The sequence below is a fragment of the Aptenodytes patagonicus genome, chromosome 5 (assembly GCF_965638725.1).
Source record: "Aptenodytes patagonicus chromosome 5, bAptPat1.pri.cur, whole genome shotgun sequence".
NCBI classification, from domain to species: domain Eukaryota; kingdom Metazoa; phylum Chordata; class Aves; order Sphenisciformes; family Spheniscidae; genus Aptenodytes; species Aptenodytes patagonicus.
The window spans coordinates 39,497,510-39,518,277 of NC_134953.1; the positions used below are offsets into that span (position 1 = coordinate 39,497,510).

General features: G+C 40.0%; 2 protein-coding genes across 5 annotated transcripts; one reads left to right on the plus strand and one right to left on the minus strand.

Annotated features, from left to right (window-relative positions):
* FAM149B1 (family with sequence similarity 149 member B1) lies at window positions 1-15,484 on the plus strand. Of its 3 annotated transcripts, XM_076339453.1 has the most exons (14): window positions 1-81; window positions 1,133-1,237; window positions 1,817-1,949; window positions 2,948-3,090; window positions 3,721-3,840; window positions 4,448-4,618; window positions 6,310-6,497; window positions 6,756-6,886; window positions 7,471-7,524; window positions 7,989-8,101; window positions 8,751-8,957; window positions 10,829-10,955; window positions 12,392-12,473; window positions 14,293-15,484. In XM_076339453.1, exons 1-14 carry the CDS (start codon window positions 32-34, stop codon window positions 14,364-14,366), a joined length of 1,698 nt encoding a protein of 565 aa, XP_076195568.1. In that variant the 5' UTR covers window positions 1-31; the 3' UTR covers window positions 14,367-15,484. The 3 variants fall into 3 exon arrangements, with proteins under 3 accessions (XP_076195568.1, XP_076195569.1, XP_076195571.1); XM_076339454.1 differs by lacking the exon at window positions 7,471-7,524; XM_076339456.1 differs by lacking the exon at window positions 1-81 and having other exon boundaries at window positions 1,154-1,237; window positions 1,864-1,949.
* Window positions 15,485-17,059: 1,575 nt separating this feature from the next.
* DNAJC9 (DnaJ heat shock protein family (Hsp40) member C9) lies at window positions 17,060-20,278 on the minus strand. Of its 2 annotated transcripts, none has more exons than XM_076339457.1 (5): window positions 20,094-20,278; window positions 19,850-19,990; window positions 19,388-19,642; window positions 18,499-18,582; window positions 17,060-17,750 (listed from the first exon to the last, which is right to left on the minus strand). In XM_076339457.1, exons 1-5 carry the CDS (start codon window positions 20,271-20,273, stop codon window positions 17,631-17,633), a joined length of 780 nt encoding a protein of 259 aa, XP_076195572.1. In that variant the 5' UTR covers window positions 20,274-20,278; the 3' UTR covers window positions 17,060-17,630. The 2 variants fall into 2 exon arrangements, with proteins under 2 accessions (XP_076195572.1, XP_076195573.1); XM_076339458.1 differs by having other exon boundaries at window positions 17,682-17,745.
* Window positions 20,279-20,768: the final 490 nt, after the last annotated feature.

Below are 20,768 nucleotides of genomic sequence, written 5' to 3' on the forward strand. Positions count from 1 at the left end.
TGGCGGGCGGCGGAGCTGAGCTGAGCTGAGGATGATCTCGCGATACGCGCGGAAGCCGGTGCCCCGCGGCGCTCTGGAGATGTGAGTCGCCGCTGCCTCCCGCCGGTCCTGCTGTCCTGGTCCCCGTCGCCCCGGCCAGGCCGCGCTCCCTCCTGGTCCCGGCGCTCGGGCCTGCCCGTCCGCGCCCCTCCCCGCAGCCCGAAAACCGGGCCCTGTGCTTAGACGGGGGGTCGCGGGGCCGAGCCGAGGCCCCGGTTACCGCGTGGCCCCGTGGCCCCGTGGCCCCGGGCGGGGCGGGGGGCCGGAGCCGCAGGCTGGCGCTGGGCGCAGCTTGCCCGTAACGCTGGGGTGGGCCGGGTTTAACGCGGAATTGTGCGGATCCGGTGCCGTAACGGCGGTGCGGTGGCCTGTGCCAAGGCTGCGGCCAGCGGTGCTGCCTCAGGAGGCGGCCAGCATAAGGGCAGCCGCGGTAACGTGTTTACACCGATCCTGGCCAACGAGCGTACTCGAAGCTTGGAAAATACAGGTGTGAGAGAACGGGATTAAATCCCTCCTCTTGTCTTTTTTTTGACCCAAGAGGTAACTGCTGCGTCGGCGCTTTTTCGCGGGGGCGAGAGGTTTAAACAAATATATAGGTTTTAGTAGTTAGCTAGTTTTTGTTCTTGCATTGATGCCTCCCTCTGTTGCCAACTACTGTGGCTTTTTTTGTCCCTCTTTCCTAAACACCTAAACGTTGACGAAACAAAAAACTAGCAAATGCTATTTCTCCTAACTTGCCACTGCTTGGTTTGGTGGCCACTCTTGTACTATTCGATTATAAGTCCCCTACAGGGACAACGACATTATATCTGCTTGTAGAGAGCTGTAGCCCGATTCAGAATGACATTTTACGTTTAAAGGAAGACACTGATTTCTAAGCAAAGACCTTTAATTCCATGTTTAGCCTAGAGTTAGTTTTGATACCTTAATTCTAAAGCTGTGGTAACAAGAATTAGCCTTCTAATAATAATAAATGAGCTCTGGTATGCAAATTAGTGCATTCCTTGAAAAGCAGAAAAAAACCCTGTAAAGCTTGGGAACTCTGTAGGTGTTTATTCTTATAAGTAATGTCAAGTTCCGCTTCTTGTTGTAGACAAGGACTTCCAAAACACGCCTTGCGGCATCATCCACTGCCAGAACCTCGAGCTGAGGTGTGCCCAGCCACACCCACGGCTGAAAACTATGGCGAGATCTCAAGGTACTTGTCATAACATAAAATGAATCTTTGTTTGGAGACAATGGCAAAACCAGGCACCTTTGTGTTGAGTTACCTTTACAGAAGTAACACAGTTGGTAGGCTTAGGCTTTACCTCAGGTCTGTATCATTTCAGAACATGTCCTTCCTATTTTGGAAATAATAAAAAGTGTGTAGCTGTGTTCTGTTCCCAGCTCGCCTGGGTCATCTAATTTTATGGCAGTAACAAGAGGAGAAAAGATAAAAATAATTCCTGAGTGGTGTAGAACCGGGACTAGAAATAGTCTGCAGCTTAACTAAGATAATTTTTGGAAAAGCTATGTTTTGCTTGACCTCTAGACTCCCTATGTCATTGAGATTATTAGGAGTTACAGTTGTTATAATTACTTGCGTACTATGGCTTCTGCTTAAATGCCTCTGAAGTAAATATTTACCCTATGAAAACTCTATCATTCCTAAGACCTCTTCTGATATATCTATGCTTTTTTGTACAGAAATAAAAGTTTACTTACCCACTTTATTTGTCATTGTGCATTGTTGGGGTTTTTTTCTTCCTTTTTTTCCTCAACATGTGCATTTCAGGGAGTCTGAAATCTGGAAGGAATCAGATTATCCTTCTGTTACTCCAGCTGATCATGGGAATTCATGGTCTGCTAGTCAGAGTTACGCCGACACCTCCACCGAAGACAGCTCAGTCTTCTCTTGGGGCTATGATGTGAGTAGAATGTATCATCCAAACCAGATGTAGCACAGTGAGTAGAAAGACATTTGAAATACCATTGCAAATACATTTCAGGATAAAAATGAGGATTGGATCTGTCAATAAATCATTGTAGTGGTTATAAAAAGAACATCTTTTTTACCTCTTCCCCATCTTTCCTTTCTCTCACATCAAAACATATTAGGCTTATATTATTCAATTAATATTCTGCATTTCCATCTAAAACTTTGGAAATGCAAATCATTTAATGCATAAGTGTATCTATACAACATAATAAATGTTGTTATTGTGGAATCCCAGACATGAGTAGATGACTTTCAGACACTTGGTGTGAGTTCATCAAACTTCTGCGTACGTGTATGTTTCTCAAAATATAGTAAGCCCCTAAAACATTATTTTCATTTAGAAATACTTGTTTTATTCCCCATCTACCAAAACAAAGTGTGCTATTGCTTTCTGTGAGGTGAGACGGAACTGTGTAGATTTAAATTACCCAAGAACCGACCCCATTTTCTAGCTACACGAGGACATGTAACAAAGGTCCTGAACATCCTTCACTTTCACAGTGTTTCACACCAGTCTGCATTGCTTTTTGTTTTGCTGTTGTCTATGGACATTGCAAGCAACAAATTTTCCATTTCATTAAAATGTTGCTGAATGTTAGCCTTCCTGTTCTGATTTCTTTTATGTAAATTACTATGTCTTTAACTTCATTTAATAATACAGATATTTCAAAATGTTTTAATAGTTTTTCTGTTGTGTCAATGTAAGCTTTTTATGCAGCTACCATCAGTCCTAACAGCAGTCCGCATCATCTCCAGGGGAAATGATTTAAAGTTAATGTCTTTCTATGCAAAAGAAATAGAACTGTTTAAATCAGTCCCGCTAAGCTTTAAACAAATAGTTGTCTTTTTCAGTTATAGAAAAATTCAATTAAAAAACCTCTCTGAATGCTATTCACTAGGTATTTGTTGGATAACTTTCCTGTCTAGGAATTTGATAAAGCTGCCACACAACAAGTTCAGCAAATGTTCAGGCAAATTGATGAGCTTCTCTATGAGCAGAAAGAAAATGTGCACGTTGAGGGACTGCGGGAAGAATGCCACCAGTGGACATCCAACTTTCCTCATCTCAGGTATTTTATTAATAGACTAATGCTAGTACCATCACAGAGTTATAAAAGGGTAGGGATGGAAGCAGTTGCTTTTAAAGCAACGTTAGTAGCAGGGTGGTTTTATGCAATTAGATAGAGATAAAAAGATCACTCTGGTAGTCTGCCTGCCATTGTCATTAATAAACATTCTACTATCTCACATTTGGTTCCTTGCCAGAAGATTATTGCTATTTGCAACTGACTTGGTTTTAACATAGCAAAATTCTCTTAGAAAAGATGTATGGTATAGCTAAAAGCCAGGTGCTTAAAATAATTTACAAATCCTCCTACCCTAGTTCAGCAGTCCTTATGGCTATCCGTAAACTTAAATTTTAAATCTTCATTACATGTATTTGAAGAGTTTTGTCCATATTCAAAAGTCTTACAATTAGTGGAGCATGAAAAACCAAGCAAAATTTTCTTGATTTATTTACCTGTCTTGAAGCAATCTGTACTAGGCAAAACAACTGAAACCGCATTTAACTATCACCAAGAAAACCGCGTAGCTTCCCAATAGAATTTTTAGGATTGCTGCTCTGTGTTCTTACACACTTCAATAATCTTACTTTCAACATTTTCTAATTTATTTATCGTTTGCTTTTGCCATGGCAGGGTTGTGGGGAAGCAGATAGTGATCCCCACAGATGAAGGGTATGGATGGTATTCAAGTTCACCTTCTGGCTGTTTAGGTTCCTCAGATGTAAGTTCACCACGAGAAAAAGATTCTAATGAGTAAGTACCAGTGGTTAACCCAGACTGTACCAAGGTGGGAAGGTAATTTTGTTCTCAGTGGACTGCAGTGATAGGCTTCTTAAAACGTGAAGCCTAATTCCTTTCTTTTAGGCTGAGTTTTGAACACAGCACACTTTTTTTTTTTCTTTTTAACTAAAAGCAGTACATTCAGAATAGCAAGACTATGTAGCTGAGCTTGTTGCTAACTACAGTAAACTGGTCAGTAAATAGAAATACCTTTGCTGCTGCTGACTTCTTAAGAATGTGTATGTATTGTAGCTGGTTTTATTGTTATTCATCTATTAAATTTGTATAGAACTTCAAAAATACAAAGCACTACATTAGTACTACTTTATGTTATTGAATATTTTAGAATGTTTTTTAATTAGCTTTGAATTTTTTTCTGAAGTTTCATGTTCCTTAGCAAGAATTAAAAATATCCAAACCAAAAGGGTTTTTACTGTAATGCATAATTTGTTGGCCTCCCTAGTGCTTGGCTTTAACTACCGTGCTGTCTCTCAGCCTCTCAGCTCACCAAATGCTGCTATTTGAAGTTGAATAACAACTTATTTTCATTTCTGCTTTCTGAAAACTGTCACCTGTTCAGATTTAGTGTTTTTGGCAAGAAGGTACCTCTTTCTGTTACTCCTGTTCACAAAAAGGCTGACCGTTCCAAGTCTCCGACCTTGTGTTCTCCAGAGAGTGAAGAAGATGAAGATGGAGTAATTGTCTCTGAAGGCGTAATGGAGGAATATTTAGCATTTGACCACAGAGATGTGTAGGTATTGAATATTAAGATAGCAATTAGCACCAGTGTCCTGGAATTCCTGCTGTTAAGATGTGTATTTTTTCGTTTTGATGTTAGCTGATAAAGTATTTGATGAATTTATTTTTTTTTATATCTTTGCTCTAGAGAACGTTCAAAAGCCTGAGGGTGCTAGGGCACTGGGAATTCTCCCAATCCATTTCCTAGAACAATTTATTTTGCTAAATTATTTTTCTGAATTTTTTGTAATTTTTCATGCTAGCCATTTTTGTGCCTGGTTTAAATAGTTCATTCCATCATAACTAAGAGCCTGCTATGTGTTGACATATTTAATAAAACCTGTTTAAATGTCATTTGTTTTTTATACTAAGTCAAATTCATTGTTGTTTGTTATGCACTAGCAGTGTGCTGCTTTGGTTTTGTACTAACATTTTGGGTGGAATTGGGCCTTTCCAGATTTTCAGTGGTAATTTAAGAATTAGAGTGGATTTGATGCTTGCCAAGAAATAATTACCACTATTTTTATCTTAAGAAGAAAGAACTAAGGGTGGCATAAAGAGGATTCTTTTTGCCCCTTTACTTTATTCAACCCAACAATATGAACATGTGGTCTGGGTAAGGAGTCTGGATGGTACTGTCAGTTGCTAACTGTTTAATTGGTTTTAATAAATAAAGCCACTTAGCTGCATGGACCATGAGATTCAAATTGGTGGGTGGCTTGCTTTGACCAGGCCAGAGAGACATTGCTGCAGCAAACAATATTGCTGTCTCTGTAAAATAATGGTAGAAGTATTACAGCTTTTTCTAGTGGGATCTCCTTTTTTTTCAAGGTTTGTAGCTTTTTGATGTTAAATACCAATTCAGGGAGCAGATAGGAGAGCCTTGGATCAGTATTATTTTCTCCTGTCTATAAAGTTTCTTTTGGCAGATGAACATAAACTTTTTTGAGCAGTTGTCTTACAGGTTTCACACTTCGAAATACCTCTTGCATTGTGGAATAGTCTGCAGCAAAGGCCACGTGCTGCTGTGAATTATGTTTTTTCTCCCTTCTCATTGATTACATCTAATTGTCTAAAACTGAATTAAGCCTGTGCCCTGAACACCACCTGGCTGTTAGAGCAGCAAGCTGAGAGGCATTAAACAGTCATGAGTAGTAACATTCCTCTCTCTTGTCTTCAGAATTCTATAGTGACGTTAGATATGGAGCCTAACGATGTGATGAACAAATATCACTGTAACTATTAATATTTTTTTTTAAATGGAACTTCGATCTCCTTGGTAAATTATTTATTATTCATGAAGTATCATTTATAGTAATTCTGTATGGGGAAACCAAGGTGTGCAGTAATAAGGTGGTTGTCTCAGTCATTTCTCATTTAGGTCAGTGGTAGGTTCTGGAAGAAATAAAAGTTCAAGTGCCCAATGTACAGAAGCTTGCTTCTTTCAGTATTAGACTGTTATTTGATATTGCTGTTTATTAAACTGTCAGCTCTCAGAAAATAATAGTGTGATAAATACAAAACTTCTCCTGAAGTAATGTCTTCAAGCTATTCGGCCGGCTGCGTTGACCTGTTTCAGTTGAAGAGAAAATAGAACAGAAATGCAGCCTTAGCTGATGTTTTAATCCTATTAAATAAATGCAACAAAATATAGGAGACAAAGAAAATGTGTTTATGGTACGGGTAATGCTTACATTTTTTCAGGGAGGAGGAGTTGCATGAGAGGAAAATGGGACTGTCCTCTGGTAGACGAAAATTGGGGTTTCCTCCTATCTCTCCGTATTCCTGCATGAAGGATTCTGTGCTCACGTTTGTGTTTGATGATGTGTGGAGTGAAGTCCTAGGCTGCATGGAAGAATTAATCTGCAGACACTGGGAAGGGTCAGCCTCTGGTAAGGATCACTGAAGATTCAAAAGGGGATTTCAGTTACTTAATTTTGCAAGGATGCAATGAGAGAGAGATGTATTTGGGAGTAATCTCTTCGGGGGGGGAAGTTATTTTGCTAACAGTGTGAGACATGCCTTCAAAAGGTTTAATAGAGCTTAGCATCTAAGAGGACTCTCTTTAAAAAAATTGGATTCATAGCACTGTCCACAACTAGCAATGCTAATAGTCTGTATTTACAGGAATTCTCTGTTGCTTTGCATAGATGATGAGAAAAATATCGTAACAGTAGAAACAATCAGAGCAGATGCTGGAAGCCCTTTGCAGTTTGATTCTCTGCCAGTGTTGTTACCTCGTGTGCCGCAAACTAAAATGCCCTCAGTGACATCAAATCTGGTAAGTATTTTTAGCCAGCTGGTTTGTTTGGGGACAAATCAATACAGCGCTACCTAGGCAAACAGATTCAAGTATGTCAGGGGACTGTTTAGATACATAACTAGTTTGGATTTTGTATGAATGCTGACTGTCCTTTCTAACACTTAAGTTCTGTTATTCCTCAGTTGCAAGTTTTAATTCCTACTTTTCTCTTTAAAACTTAATGTTTATATGTGTATTGGACAACCATGTGGTGCCTGTTCATTAATGATGTAGTTCTTTCTACATTTCAATAATGTTTGAACTAAATTGTGAGATCGAGGATTGCATGTGTGAGATCCTATTCTCACTAGCTTATCTGTAGCTAACTGATCAGGCAATAGAGGACAAATCTCCGTGCAGTTGTAAAACAGGATTTGTTTTCTCAGACACTGAATTTGACTGTATAACCTGCTTTAGATGATCTGCTCCTAGAGTGGTGAGCACCAAAGTGTTACCTGTTTATTCCATTTTAATTCAACTCTTTCCTTCTTATTTCTTTTTATTTCTTTCTCCTTTATTTCTACCCCTACCTCTTTCTCATGTTCCCCTTGTTGTATGTGTAGTGCCCAAAAACCAGATGTGGCCGCAAAAGCAAAAAGAGGAGAAAACCACCTCAAGTATGTATGTTGGACAGATTAAAGTTCTGGTACTTTCTATTTGCTTTCGTTACGGTGGGTGGAATTTGATGTTTTTCCAGATCAGTCTGTGTTCCAGGAAAGGAGTTTGCAGTTCTGTTCTTGACATAAAATGTCAACATAGACTGAAAATTAGTTTCATAAAGCTTCTCATTATAGCCATTGTTGGAAGATCCTGTCATGCAAATGAGAAGCTCAGTTGGAAAATATTAAGTATGACACAGCATGGTAGGATACATTTTCTAAGCACTACCATTTGCAAGAAAAATGGAATGCTAAGATGTCTATCTTAGATGGGGAAATGATATAACGGATTATATATATTTGGATGTCATGGAAGAAATTAATTTCTTTCCTCTAAAGTTATTTATAAGGGCAAAATCTGTAAATATATGCGTATGTCTCTGCCAAACAGTAATTTACTTACTTATTTTTTAAACTTTCAGGTAAATCTCTCTCAAGGGTCAGGTAGTGGCTCTCAACGTAATCTAAATGGCTTGATGGTGATACATGGGATCCAGTTACAGCAAAGGAACCTGCCTGTAATGGAGAAAACGCTGTAAGAACTATAGATCATCTGTTGTCAAGTAGAGTACTCTCACAGTGAGAGGGATTCAACCCAAAACATTGTGCGATAACTCTCTACACTGGAGAAAGCAATTCTCAATTATTTTCCTGCTTGTTTTTTTATTTACTTGTCCTCTATGAAACAGTATACTTCTAGTACAGGTTTTCTGTTTAATTGCTGCTGGTTTACCACTTAATGCCACAGCCGTTCACTGCTGTTGGCACTGACTGACACCCTGAAAAGAGATGAAGCTCAGAATGAGATGGAGAAACTGATTTGCTCAGTTCCTAGAAGTGGACTTGTGTTAAATCTAGGTTATGGGTGTGAAAACTGGTGTTTACAGTATGGTTTTTTTTAATCTGTTCTGTGATTAATTTTTACTTTTATACTGAAATCTCCGATCAGAAAGTTCATAGTTCAGTAAAAAAAATAAAGATAGGCAGCTTTTTTCTTTTCCATCCCCTCTTCTTTTCTAATTTGGCTGTAAATTACTTTATATAGTTACGTAAAAAAATGAAAACACATCATCTCTATCCACACATAATATTATTAATATCACATGTAGATGAGTACTTTGATAACAGGGTAGTTATCAGTCATGTTGACCATGTCCGTTTTGGTTTTGTAATTCTTTTGTTAGGGACCTGGATGACAAACGGCCAGGCTCCAGTTCCATCCTCTCTACTAGAGTGTGGCCAAATCGTCCTGTAGAGCTCAGCACATCATCCCTGTCACGTTCCACAAGAAAGCGAAATCCACCACCACGTACCCTGCATCCCATCAGCACAAGCCACTCCCGTACTGGGACCCCAGGGTCTGTGGACGATGTCTTCAGGGGAACTCGACTGTATGTTTCAAAACCAGTTTCTCACTGCAAGTTACCATATTTAGAGAACCCGGCTTATACACAAAGCATTCAGTTGAACAGAAAGAACGTGAATTATTTGATTAAAGAAATTAACTGCCCATTAAAGCACAATCTCCCCTGAGAAAGCTGAGTTGCTAAAGTTGATGTTTACTGTGCTACAAGCTGCGATTCAATGAATCGCATACATATTTAAGTAGTTTTGCACACAAACTATAGACCTCATTCTGTCCAGTACAAGCAAAGCAAGTGCCACCATCTCTTTCTTGACATCAGCTTTCTTTTTCTATAGCCTATTTCCAAGATGAACTTCAAAATCTACAGTTTTTGGAGGTCAAACTGCCTGTTGCTATCCTAGCCCAGACTGGGCTATAAAGGAGGTGCTCATCTTAGATAGGTTATCTGACTGATCAAAGGACTCTTAATGAACTCGGTGAACCCTCAGTCACGTCTAGAATATCTTAGTTTTGTTTGGCGAAATGATCTGACTGAATGTAGTCATTTACGGGGACTACAGGGTATTAGGAAACAATGCAGGGTTTAATATATTTTTATATTCCACATCTTGTAAACTGACATAGTTTCCTTTTAGTTTTGCAGTTTATCTATAAACTCACTCAGCCTGTTGTTGTTTGTCATGTACTGTTTAGAGACTTGTTCCTTGTCCCTTCACAACTGATGTTTCTACTTGCAATATTTTACGCTTCTGTTCCCCTTCCACAGGCTTTGATCAATTTAACAATTGTTAACATCTCCCCTTTATTACCATCTATATTTAAATGTATGTAGAGAGCACTAGGAAAGTCTTTTTAAAAATGCTGGTGATAGTTTGAAGCTTTTCTAATGTATTCTTACAGAACATCCTTCCTTCAGTCAATTCCAGAATGCATAAGGCCTCTTGATCATTTCTAGCACTTCTCAAACATACAATAATATAAAGATACCTTTCATGTCAAAAGGCTTTCATATGAAAAGGCTGTATCTGGAAAACAGATTTCTTATTCTTTTACATTCCTCCTGTGACTAATGTTTAATTCATTTTGTATTTTGTGCAATTAGATGGGTTTAGTTCCCTTTAGAAGGCTTCTAAAAGCCTCTTGCACCTGTTCCTCCAAATACTCAGACAAAATATGGAGAAGGTAGAAGCCTTGTTTTACCCCCAGACGTTTTATTTGACGCTTGTAATAAGTGAAAGAGCTACAATATGCACTTGCATTATGTAGCTTTTATACTTGCTCCGCTTAAAATATGGGCGGCTGCTGTTTTCTAGGCTCATTGTTTATCTTCAGTTGCTAGGCTGAAGTTAGCAGTAAGCAGTACTTCATCCTAAAAGGTATGAACAAAGAGCAGAAAATGATGCCGTGTCTGGGAACGGGCAGACAAGATTCTACCATTGTATGGTAACTGTCCATGAAGACACCTTTATATATACACACACCTTTATTCTGCAGTACCGGCTGCACGGCACACTCCTTCAAAATGCACTGGATGAGGTGCATTTTAAGCACCAACTAGCTTTTATATACACCCATTACCAGGGTTTCTGCTGGGGTACTCATTCTCGGACTCACTTTGCTTATATGCTTAATATTAAACATTCTGAAAACTGGAAGTTCTTGTTAGTAGATGAAAAAGATTTCTGCCAAACTTCACCCACTGCAGAACTCCTCTTTTAAATACAGTCTCCAGTAGTCAGCCCTAACACCAGCATCTTGTAGCAAAATTCTGCAACCGTTGCTCTTAGTTTTAACATTGTCTACAAAATGCCAAACAAACTGACAATATTGTATGTATGTTTACACAATGCCAAACATAAACTGTATGTTTTTTCTGTTCTTATTGGCACATTTCAGTCTGACTGCACATGAGCAGCTGACCTCACCCTCCCCACTGCCGCTAAGCCGAAATAATCTCCTACCACCTATTACTACCACCAGTGTGGCAGAGCATGTGAGCACTGCAGGATCCCAGAGGCAAACGGTAATAAACACAACAATTTTATTATTGGATAGTCTAAAATTGTAATCGCTGCTGATCAAATAACCTAACCCAAGAGTTCTAATTTGTTATCTTGTAAGTGACAGCAACTGAAATAGATGCACAAAAAATGCCGTATCAGTTTTGACTGACAGCACCACCCATCATTGAAGGCTTTAAGTCCAATGAATGCCAGAATTTTTTTCCTCCCCATAATTCGGTGTAGAATGGTTGACTTGGAAAATTAGCTTTAATTCCTAGGGTAATTATTTTAAATGTACTGCTGCAATAAGAAGTAGCCATAACCATTACTCTTCAATGCAGAAATCTCGAGGGAACTCAAGTCGAGCTCACAGTGTAACAACACACGAAGATAGCCACCAGCAGCTACAGGAGCGGCTTTTTTTACTTGATCATTTCGCCAGGCCTAACACAACCAATGCATTCTTGGTAAAGCATGGCAAATTATACCAAATCATCCTTAGTTACTCAATAGGGTGCTTTGACAATTAACATAGGTAAACATTACTGGAGAACCAGGTGATCAGTGCCAGGGAGTTCATCAAGTTCACCACTTGATTAGATACTCACAGGTTAACAGAAACATCATTGTTTGGCACATCCGAAACAAACGGGACAAGTCGCTTGTTCAGGGATAAGGATCTCGCTATACTCCCCACAGCCAGCTCCTAACCACACCTATAAGCAGCTGGTGGTATTACACTTTTCTTGAAGAATCGAAGTTTGAGATGCTTGTGGAAAAAACTAAGTGTTACTTGAGGTGTAACATTCAATCTAGCATCTTCTGTGAAGGCTTAAGAAGAACTGTGGGGTAGGGAGGGATGCTTTAAAGTTTTGCATAGACATTGGGAAGTCATTCCTGCAGCTGTATTCAGAAACACAAGGGTAGGATAGTCTTCATTGCTTTCTTGCACAAGTTTGCTGTACTATTAATGTCCAGTCTGTTTCAGTATCAAATGCTCTTGGTTTAATTTATTGAAACACCTGCTCTACTGATATCTTGTCCTAGCTAACAAAGTATTTTTATCTAAGCTTTAAAAGCTATAATTTTAACAATAGCTTTTAAATAGCTGCTGGTTTGGTTTCTGTGTATAGTTTCAACATCCTTGACTTAGCAGTTGAGTGTACAAACTTTTTAAAATCTATTTTGAAACAGAACAATTTCCAGAAGTAGTGAGAATGCCTTTAACTGGCCCAGTGATCATTCTAAGAAAGAGTGTTATAAAAGTATATTTTCTACTCTATAGGAGTTGAACTTTAGGTTGATTTAACCCTCCTTAAACTTGTAAAAGCTCTACTTAGACCTTTACAACATCTTACGAATTAGGAAATACATATGTTTAAGTAGTTTGTATTACAATCTTGATGTTTGCATGAATTTTTCATGCAAAGATAAATAACTTGAACTGTCTTTTCAGCCAGATCCACAGCACCGCCGTTCTTGCACTGTTATTGATTATAGTAATCAATCTTGGACAAGCAGAGGATCAACAGGTTCAGGTATGCTCATCAGTCATAGAATTTAATAAGATTAAGCAAGAGGTAGGCTTTTGGGACAAGGATGCATTTCCTACATAGATAATTACAGTGAGGAGGTTTTTCAAAGTTCTATTTCATGTTTTAAATTTTCCATTATACAAGTTTTATGCTTGCATATAGAGTATGTTTGGGTATGGCTTATTGTGTTTTGTTTTTTTTTATTACCACCTAGTATTTTAAAACATTTAAGGAAGCTTAATGTAATCGGCCCCAATGCCTCTCATGTCAAAGTTAAGAGCAGGAGTTGCCAATTTAAACAGGAACTAGCAACAACTACTTTCTGTCCAAGGGTTTTTCTTCTGCTCAGCTATACAACTGAAAGAAATTGCATTATGTCCAAAAGAAACTTATCTGCACTGTATCTGGAAGAGATTGTACTAGAATTACAACTTAAAAGTGTATTTTAAAGCCAGTAACTGTACCAGTACAATTCACATGCATGCTCTGAAATCAGAGTATGCTTGTACGGTTTATTTGTAACAATTAGATTAACTTTATGGAGCTACGTGGCATAACCTAAAATGAATCTCACCTAAAATTACTTACTTTTAATTGGTCAAAGTATCAATGCAGCAGGAAGGCATTTTTGTTGTGAATACAATGCATACTCTTCCCTCCAGTTTCCCTTACTTCACTGCAAAGTCATGTCCCTAAATTTTTTATGGTTAATACACTGTGCAAATAGTCTTCATATAGGCTTCAAAATAGCTACACAGTCACAACCAGGGTTGAGGTTCTTTTTTGATAGCAGGAAGCTACAAGACTAAGTTGCACATGTGTTACAGTAGGTCAATTAACCTTACTTATTTCAACTTTACCTTCAGAGATTTAGGTTTTTCATGGCATACAGAAGGTCTAGTCTAGTCAGTTGAAGGGGAGTTTGTTCAGAGATTACAGTAGATCAGAAGTTAACTTTTGTGCCCTGGAACAGCTTTTCTGAATGCCGTCTTTATAACTCTCACTTGAGTTCACCTTGAGAACTCCCTGTTAACTTTGTATTGATCCTAAGTATCACCTCCACCTGGAAAGGGTGGCACAGAGCAGGGGATTAGATGCACTTTCTGGGAACTAGGTCTGTCAAGACAAGTTACACTGGATTCCTTTCATCGCAGTGCTTTGGGATTCCTTACGGAGTTGTCAGAATTTCCCACATAAAAATATACTAACAAGATAGGATTGAAGCTGCAAAAGTTAATAGAAACTGCAAAGGTTAAGGTAGCAAGTACACGGGTGATTATTAGAGGACAGGAGGGGTCTTCTAGCTTGTCTCATAGCCAAATGGCCTACTACCACTAATGTAAGTGGTACCAGAGGCAACTTGAGTTTAACAAAGGCACTAAACTGAAGTAACTTAACTAACTTGTTTTTAAACAAGGAAGGAGTGGTTCCCACTGAAATTAAAATAAATATCTGCTCCCCCCCCAAAAAAAAAAACCCTAGTATCTTTAAATGCAAGATGAGTTTTATGACTGCTGTATTAACAAAAAAAAAAATTGAAGTCTGCAGAAGAACTTTGTAGACTTGAATACTTCATGAAATATCAAGGAATACAGTAGTTCCCTGCAATGCAGCAACTATGAAGTACAAACTTTGCCCCTTTTGAAAGGCCAGTCACTTGTCTCAAACTTGCGTAACTTATACATAACGCAGTTGATAGCCACATATTCAAATAAAAAAAAAACAAAAAAAGCATTTGTTTTAAGCTAAAGGAGATGTATTTGGTACTTAGTTTTAATACCTTCCAGAAGTCTTAAAGTTGTACATGATCTCTGTTTATTAGGTCTTCAGCTGCATGGTTCTGTGAAAGCCCACAGTCGAAATGGATCAGTCACAAAAAGCAAACAGGGGTTCTAACGTGCCATGAAGAAGTATCCGTCCATCTCCAGAGAGTCACGAACCACCTCTCATTCTCAGCAATGTCAACATTGTTTACAGAGAGTTTTCAAACACCCTTCCTTATGAATAATTATTTTTATATAAATCTAAGAAGCAGCTGCCAAAGATTAGAAGGGGTATACTTAAACATTCCATTTTTCTACCATTAGAAAAAGCTATACTCCAGTGGAAGGGTGAATACACTCCAGCGGGCAGTAAAGCCTAACTCCTAGAAAATCTAGCAGATGCTCTCAGTCATTGCTGTTTTCCTATTACTGGCTTGTTACTGGTTCATGTTGTTACAGACAGCTACTGCAGAACCTGCTGATTTTCCTGTTGGCTCTACAGAAGATTAATCAGGTTTTCCATAGCAGTAGTAATTTAAATTTTTAAAGCTATATTTATATGTTTAAAGCAATATTATACTATCAAAAGCAAGCACTGCACGATACTGCTTCTACAACTCAGCTTAGACAAGTTATGAATCCTGTAGTAATTGCAGCAGATATTAACACAGTTGTGTAAAAATAAGGTTAGCAAACCAGATGAACAGAATTGACAGCTTTAAGGGTAGTGCACCACTGACTCTTCCTGTTTTATACACTTACACGTCTTCCTCAGTGACTGAAGAAGGTCTAACAGGCAAGGAAGTGTCTCTTACTGCAAGTAGTTCCAGACAGTATTCAAAGAAAGTACATTGTCTTCCTGGTGAGACATTTTATGGTAATTTCACAGAATAGGTCAGTCTCCCTTTCTAAAAATACCTGCAATTATACAAGATTTCTGCACTCTGCCACGAAGTTCCACAACCCACAGATGCAACGTAGCATGTAGTAGATGTGTTCTGCACCGTGTGACAGACATAGCGGAGGTATTAGCTGTAGTTGCCCTTGTGGCTCCAAATAAAACAAAAACATGAAATACAAGCTTCTCAAAATAAGTGATTAGTTGAAGGTCTTACTCCCAAGCAGTAAGTGCCAGACTACAAGTAAGTGTAAAGACAAGGTGAGGATAACCAGTTACTGTATTTTAACAAAGTTAGGACACTGCACGAAAACAATCCAGTTAAATCCAATTAAAAAGCACTTTTTTCTAAATTTCCTTATTAATATTTTTCAAATTACAATTCATAATGGAAAAAACTTGTCAGTATTCTTTATGAAGTGGCTCCCCTATTTTCCCCACTCTTAAGTTATGCAATCTATCAAATGTTAGTGGTACCTTACAGAACAGCTAATAATTTTTAATCAATATTGAAATTCTTGAGTCCAGTTGATCCAAGCATGCTCTAATCAAAAAGAAGGGAAAAGAAAGCAAAGCAGAACTGTGCAAGTGTAACTGGGTTAACTCCTTTGCATTTCTAGAAGGGAAAAAAGGCTCTGGGCTCAATCTAAGTCTCTTAAGTTTGCATAGAGATAAATTGATGATGAAGAGAGGCTTCTATTCACTAAACCCTTTCAACATACAATTTCTCTTAACAGTTAAGACTACTGGAACATTGTACAGTGTGTCATTTATTTATCTCAAGCTAACTGGAGATAAGTATCCCATTTACATCAGTGCCATTCCTCAGGGACCAAGTTAGTGTTCTGTAGCCCTAGTGCATAAAGAGTTACAAAAAATACACAAATAAACTTGAATAGACTTCTAGTGACATAATGTAGTATTCTATAGCCTGGAGGAGTCAGTGTGTTAAAAAAGTGAAAGCAGTCTCATCATAAGGTAATTTTTGGTTTCTGTACAAATGGTTGACACCAGGGACTTCTCCTGGGCTGTTAGATCTCTATTTTGTGTAGTAAAAGTAACGTTCAAGTCACATGTTACACAACATAACATAGTGATATGCTGTACTCTCTCAGAATCGGGATAATTTTTGAAAGCAGCCAAGTAAAAGGGGACAGAGTTACCATTCTACCTCTAGCTTCCCCCCAGGAAGCCCTATTAAATAATCAGTTCCCGAATGCTATCACTAAAGCAATGAGGACCTTCAACTCAAAAGTAAGTGTTCACCTTGTGGCTCATAAGCCTTTGAAAAATGATCCACAAAATAAAGTCAGCCTTGTTCCTTTGAGCTATAGCAAGTTGAAAACTAGTTACTCTTCAAAGTCATACCCCTGCACACTATGTCAAGTGGTTTAAAAACAGCTGAAGCAAAAACCTTGAAAGTATTTGCACATCTTACAGAAGTAATTCACTTCTGAAATAACAGAAGTGTTGACAAACACGATGAAGCAGCTAATCACTACCATCCTACAGCAGACATTTTCATGCTATTGAAATAACATGCAACATTTCTAAGCTTTGGAACTCCTTGCCACGGGACATCACGAATCCCAGAAATACACAGAACCGACTCTGTTCTGTGGCTTTTTAAGTTTATTACCTCACTTCAGTGTGTTGGAGAATTTCTGCATAGTCACGTACGTGCTGCAGTCTCATATTCTTCCTAAGGCATCTGCCGCAGGCCATCAAAGACCAAACACTAGGTGGCCCTCTCATCTAATGTAGCATCACCAGCACTGACGCCGCAGTTAACAATATAGCCATATTTTCAGCTGCCACAGAAGTATGTAGTATTTACTTTAAACCAGTGAGAAGAGTCAACACGAGCAGTTTGTTTTGAATAGCTACTTAGAAAATGTAGAGGGCTAGGGAAGCAACATAGCACAGAATTCTGCAAAAACTTCATTTATTAAATCTGCAATTTTCCAAAGTATCTTTGTAAAACCAATGGGATATCTGAAAAACACCTGTTGAGCTGAAGCACAAAGACCTTTAAAAACAGCAGAAGGTTTGTTACAGAAGAAATGTGTGAATAGCAAAAAGATAAGGTTTCCAGCTCAGAAACCCCAGGAATCGGCATTGAAGACTCTCAAAGGTGTGGGATTACATTGTTTTACCATCAGCTGTACCCAATATTCATTAGGTGTTTGGAAGGAAGGTGCTTCAACACAAGTTTAATAAGCACACAGCCATCCCAAACATCACACAGCTTCCTTACTGTAACAAAACTTTTAGTCAAGAATCTGTTTGATCTTAACTGAAGAGCACCCAAAGGATTTTAAACAGTAGCACCAGAATGCTTTGTCTTTCTTGTTCACGATGCGTTCTGTATCATACCTCCCAGTCACAGCAAGTTGATGCACGCACACTCCGAAACAGTAGTCCAGAAAAATGGAAATTCTCCCAAATCCACATGTTCCCATACAAAATTATACCCGTTATTTCAGCCTATGCAGTTCTTTATTTCTTTCCTTTCTTGGCTGCAGTCTTCTTTCCTCCTTTTTTAGCATTATTCCCGTATTTTGCTTCCAGTTGGGCCAAAAAGTCATCCATTTCCTTTTTTCGATCTTTATTTCTGCTCTGGGAGAGGGGAAAACAAACCCAAAACTTTTACTACTTCCTAATACAGATTATTGTATTGAAGTTAGATAGCTACATAAAATCTCAGAATAGAGTAAACAGGGAATACAAGCTACAGGAGGTATAGTACTGTCAAGCAGAAGCCTACTTGTATACTCTAGGCTCTATACCTAACTTCCAGAAGTATCAAGACAGAGGTGAAGAGTGGCTATCAAAAACATCACGACATAAGGCTAGGAAAAGCAAAGAAATTTCTAGTTTAGACCCAAAACTCTATTACAATTTGAGGAATGATTAAGCATGAACATTCTAGGAAGCCCACTGGACAATAAGAAAGAAGAAACAAAACATTCTGAAAAACAGAATGTAAACAGTATGTTTCTTTCCTAGATCCCCAAGATAAAAAAGCAAAATATTAAGACCTATCAACTTCTACACCCTCGTGGAATCCCTCAGAAAGAAAGAATCATTAACACTCCCTATCTAACTGCCTAAAACTAGAAGTTAAATATTTTGATTGTGTATGCAGTAAGGATAAACATATTAGAATAACTTTGTTAATTTTTAAAAAGACACAGGTAATAAAATCCATACCATACTCCGACTATTAAAGTACATAGATAGTTAACATTAAGGTCAGATTTTAACCTCGGGAACTCAGAATGAGTTGCAAATACAAAGACGCTCAGGGAACACACAATTATAAGCCAGTAACGTAATTATCTTCAACAGATACAAAAAGCCTTACTTGAATCAGTGCTTTCAAGTCATCTTCTCCACCAAGGCCCAGTTCATCTTTAGTCTTTTCTGCCTCTCTAGCTTCTTTTTCTGCCTAAAATAGCAAACTAGTTTTTTAAAAAGTATTTTGCACCTTATTTGACAAAGTCTTATAGTAGTTACCAAACACTTTATTTTGCATCTGTATATAAATAGCTGCAAGGAAACACGAACGGTTTCCAAGTTTGGCCACAGATGAGAGATCAGTCAAAGAGAAAGCCCGTTCTGGTTCTGCAGTTTAGTAGAGCGGGACAGTTTTTTGCCGTTTCACAATGCTGAACGTGGCAAGATGTCCATCCCCATCCCTGTTCCCCACACCCACACTTTCTTTTGTCTTAGCGGCTATTACATTTTCTTACGTTAGAGAAAGGTGATTGTGATGTGCATATAACATATTCTACAAAGTGTCCAAAAAACCAAAAAAAACCAAAAAAAACCCCAACCAGGTTGGAGAAAAGGTCCATTTAGTCCAGAATGTTATTTTACACTTGCCAAAAGGCAAGCGTAATATATTTCCACCCCACATACACTTCTTAATTCAAGCAACTCATGGCTTTGTAAATAAGTGCAGGGACATGCTAAACTGTAATAAGCCATTGTGTATAATAACGAAATAAAAGAAAGAAGTAATAGGCAACAGCCTGTTACAACTCAAAAGCCCTTCACAACAATTTGGGGGGGGTGGGGGTGGAGAACCCAGGTGACTACATGTGAAAATCAAAGATACTGGCAAGATCTGTAACCCAGGAACCCTGTGGCAAACATTTGTCTTAAGAACGGTTTCATTTTTTTCTACCAAGGGAGATTAAAAGCTTATCATAAATAATGTTTCCCTTTGGTCCCCGATTGATTTAACCTACCCGCCTTTTTCTTGCGATCATTTTCTGCTTAGACTCTTTTACAAAACCTTTGTAGGATGGGACTTCTCCAGAGTCAATGGCTTTTTCTATGATTTTCCGTATTCTTGGTTCATCTGTATAGTCCACACACAACACAGACTCCATTATTCTGTCCATGTCACCCTCAAAATCCATGTACGCTGCTTTAATATCAGCTAGCTCTTCTTCTGAATCTTTATAGCTCTTTTCGAAGTCTTCAATATCTTTTACACTGATCTGAAACAAAGAGGTGACACTTCTTGAGTTACAGGATTTATTCACCAGAAGGATTTAAGAGACAGCATTAAAAACCCCAGTGTTTTACACACAGCTCGTAAAGCTACCACTCTGAAGCATCGGGCTTCCCCTTCCCGGAGGGTGTGCCGTCCCGCGGAGGTGAGCCCTGCAGGGTCCCACCTCCGGTTCCCAGACCCCGGCCCTCACCTTCTTGAAGAGCAGCCGCCAGTACTCCTGCCAGTCCCGCTCGCCCCTCAGCGCCGCGCCCTCCTCGTCGACCGTGCCCTGCTCATCGTACACGGCGCGCTGCTCCGCGTCGCTCAGGACGGCGTACGCCTTGCCCAGGATCTGCGGGGACACAGGGGACGGTCGGTCGGTCGGTCAGTCAGGGAGCCGGCCGGTCAGTCAGGGACCGCCACCGCCGCCCTCTCTCCCTCCCGCCCGCGCTCACCTGGAACCGCCGCGTCGCCTCCTCCTTGGCATCGGGCTCGGCGCGGTCGGGATGTACGCGGAGCGAGGCGCGGTGGTAGCCGCGGCGGATCTCCTCGGGCGAGGCCTCCCGGCGGACGCCCAGGACGCGGTAGAGATCGGGGGAGCCGAAGGCGGCCTCGCACTGCTCCAGCAGTCCCATCCCGCCAACGCCGCGGCACCGCCCCCGCCCGCCGGCCCGAGAGCGCCAACCGCCGCCGCGCCCCGCCCGCCTCTCGCGGGAGTTGGGCGGGAGGCGGGGACGCGCATGCGCGGGACGGGCGGCCCGCTGAGGGGAGGCGGCGGGGCCGGGCCCCGGGGAGCGAGGTCAGCCCTTCCAGAGACACTGTCGGGATTAACTTTCACAACCTGCTCGAACCGCTCTCCCTGGCCGAGGGGGAGCTTTCCTGCGGAAGTAATTTGAGGAGCAGCCCAGGAACAAGGCGGGAGCGGGGCAGGTGCCTGCAGCGGGGCAGGTGCCTGCAGCGGGGCCGCACCCGGCCTGGTTTCCCCCATCCCCCCACAGGCGCGGGTAAGAAGTTTCGGTGGTTTGGATTCACATCGCTCCCTCTCGAGGACACGCTGACAGCTGGGAACCTGCTTCTGCGCAAGAGCCTCCCCTCCTGTCGGTGAGCACGGTATGTCTTCTGCAAAGGAA

Excerpts from the sequence above, each read along its gene's own strand:
- FAM149B1 (XM_076339453.1), top strand. The coding sequence starts at position 32 with ATGATCTCGCGATACGCGCGGAAGCCGGTGCCCCGCGGCGCTCTGGAG. Across the intron at positions 3,091-3,720 it reads TCCAACTTTCCTCATCTCAG|GGTTGTGGGGAAGCAGATAG; the intron begins GTATTTTATTAA and ends TTGCCATGGCAG. Across the intron at positions 12,474-14,292 it reads CAGAGGATCAACAGGTTCAG|GTCTTCAGCTGCATGGTTCT; the intron begins GTATGCTCATCA and ends TCTGTTTATTAG.
- DNAJC9 (XM_076339457.1), bottom strand. The coding sequence starts at position 20,273 with ATGGGACTGCTGGAGCAGTGCGAGGCCGCCTTCGGCTCCCCCGATCTC. Across the intron at positions 19,643-19,849 it reads GGCGGCTGCTCTTCAAGAAG|ATCAGTGTAAAAGATATTGA; the intron begins GTGAGGGCCGGG and ends TCTTTGTTTCAG. Across the intron at positions 17,751-18,498 it reads ACTTGAAAGCACTGATTCAA|AGCAGAAATAAAGATCGAAA; the intron begins GTAAGGCTTTTT and ends CCCCTCTCCCAG.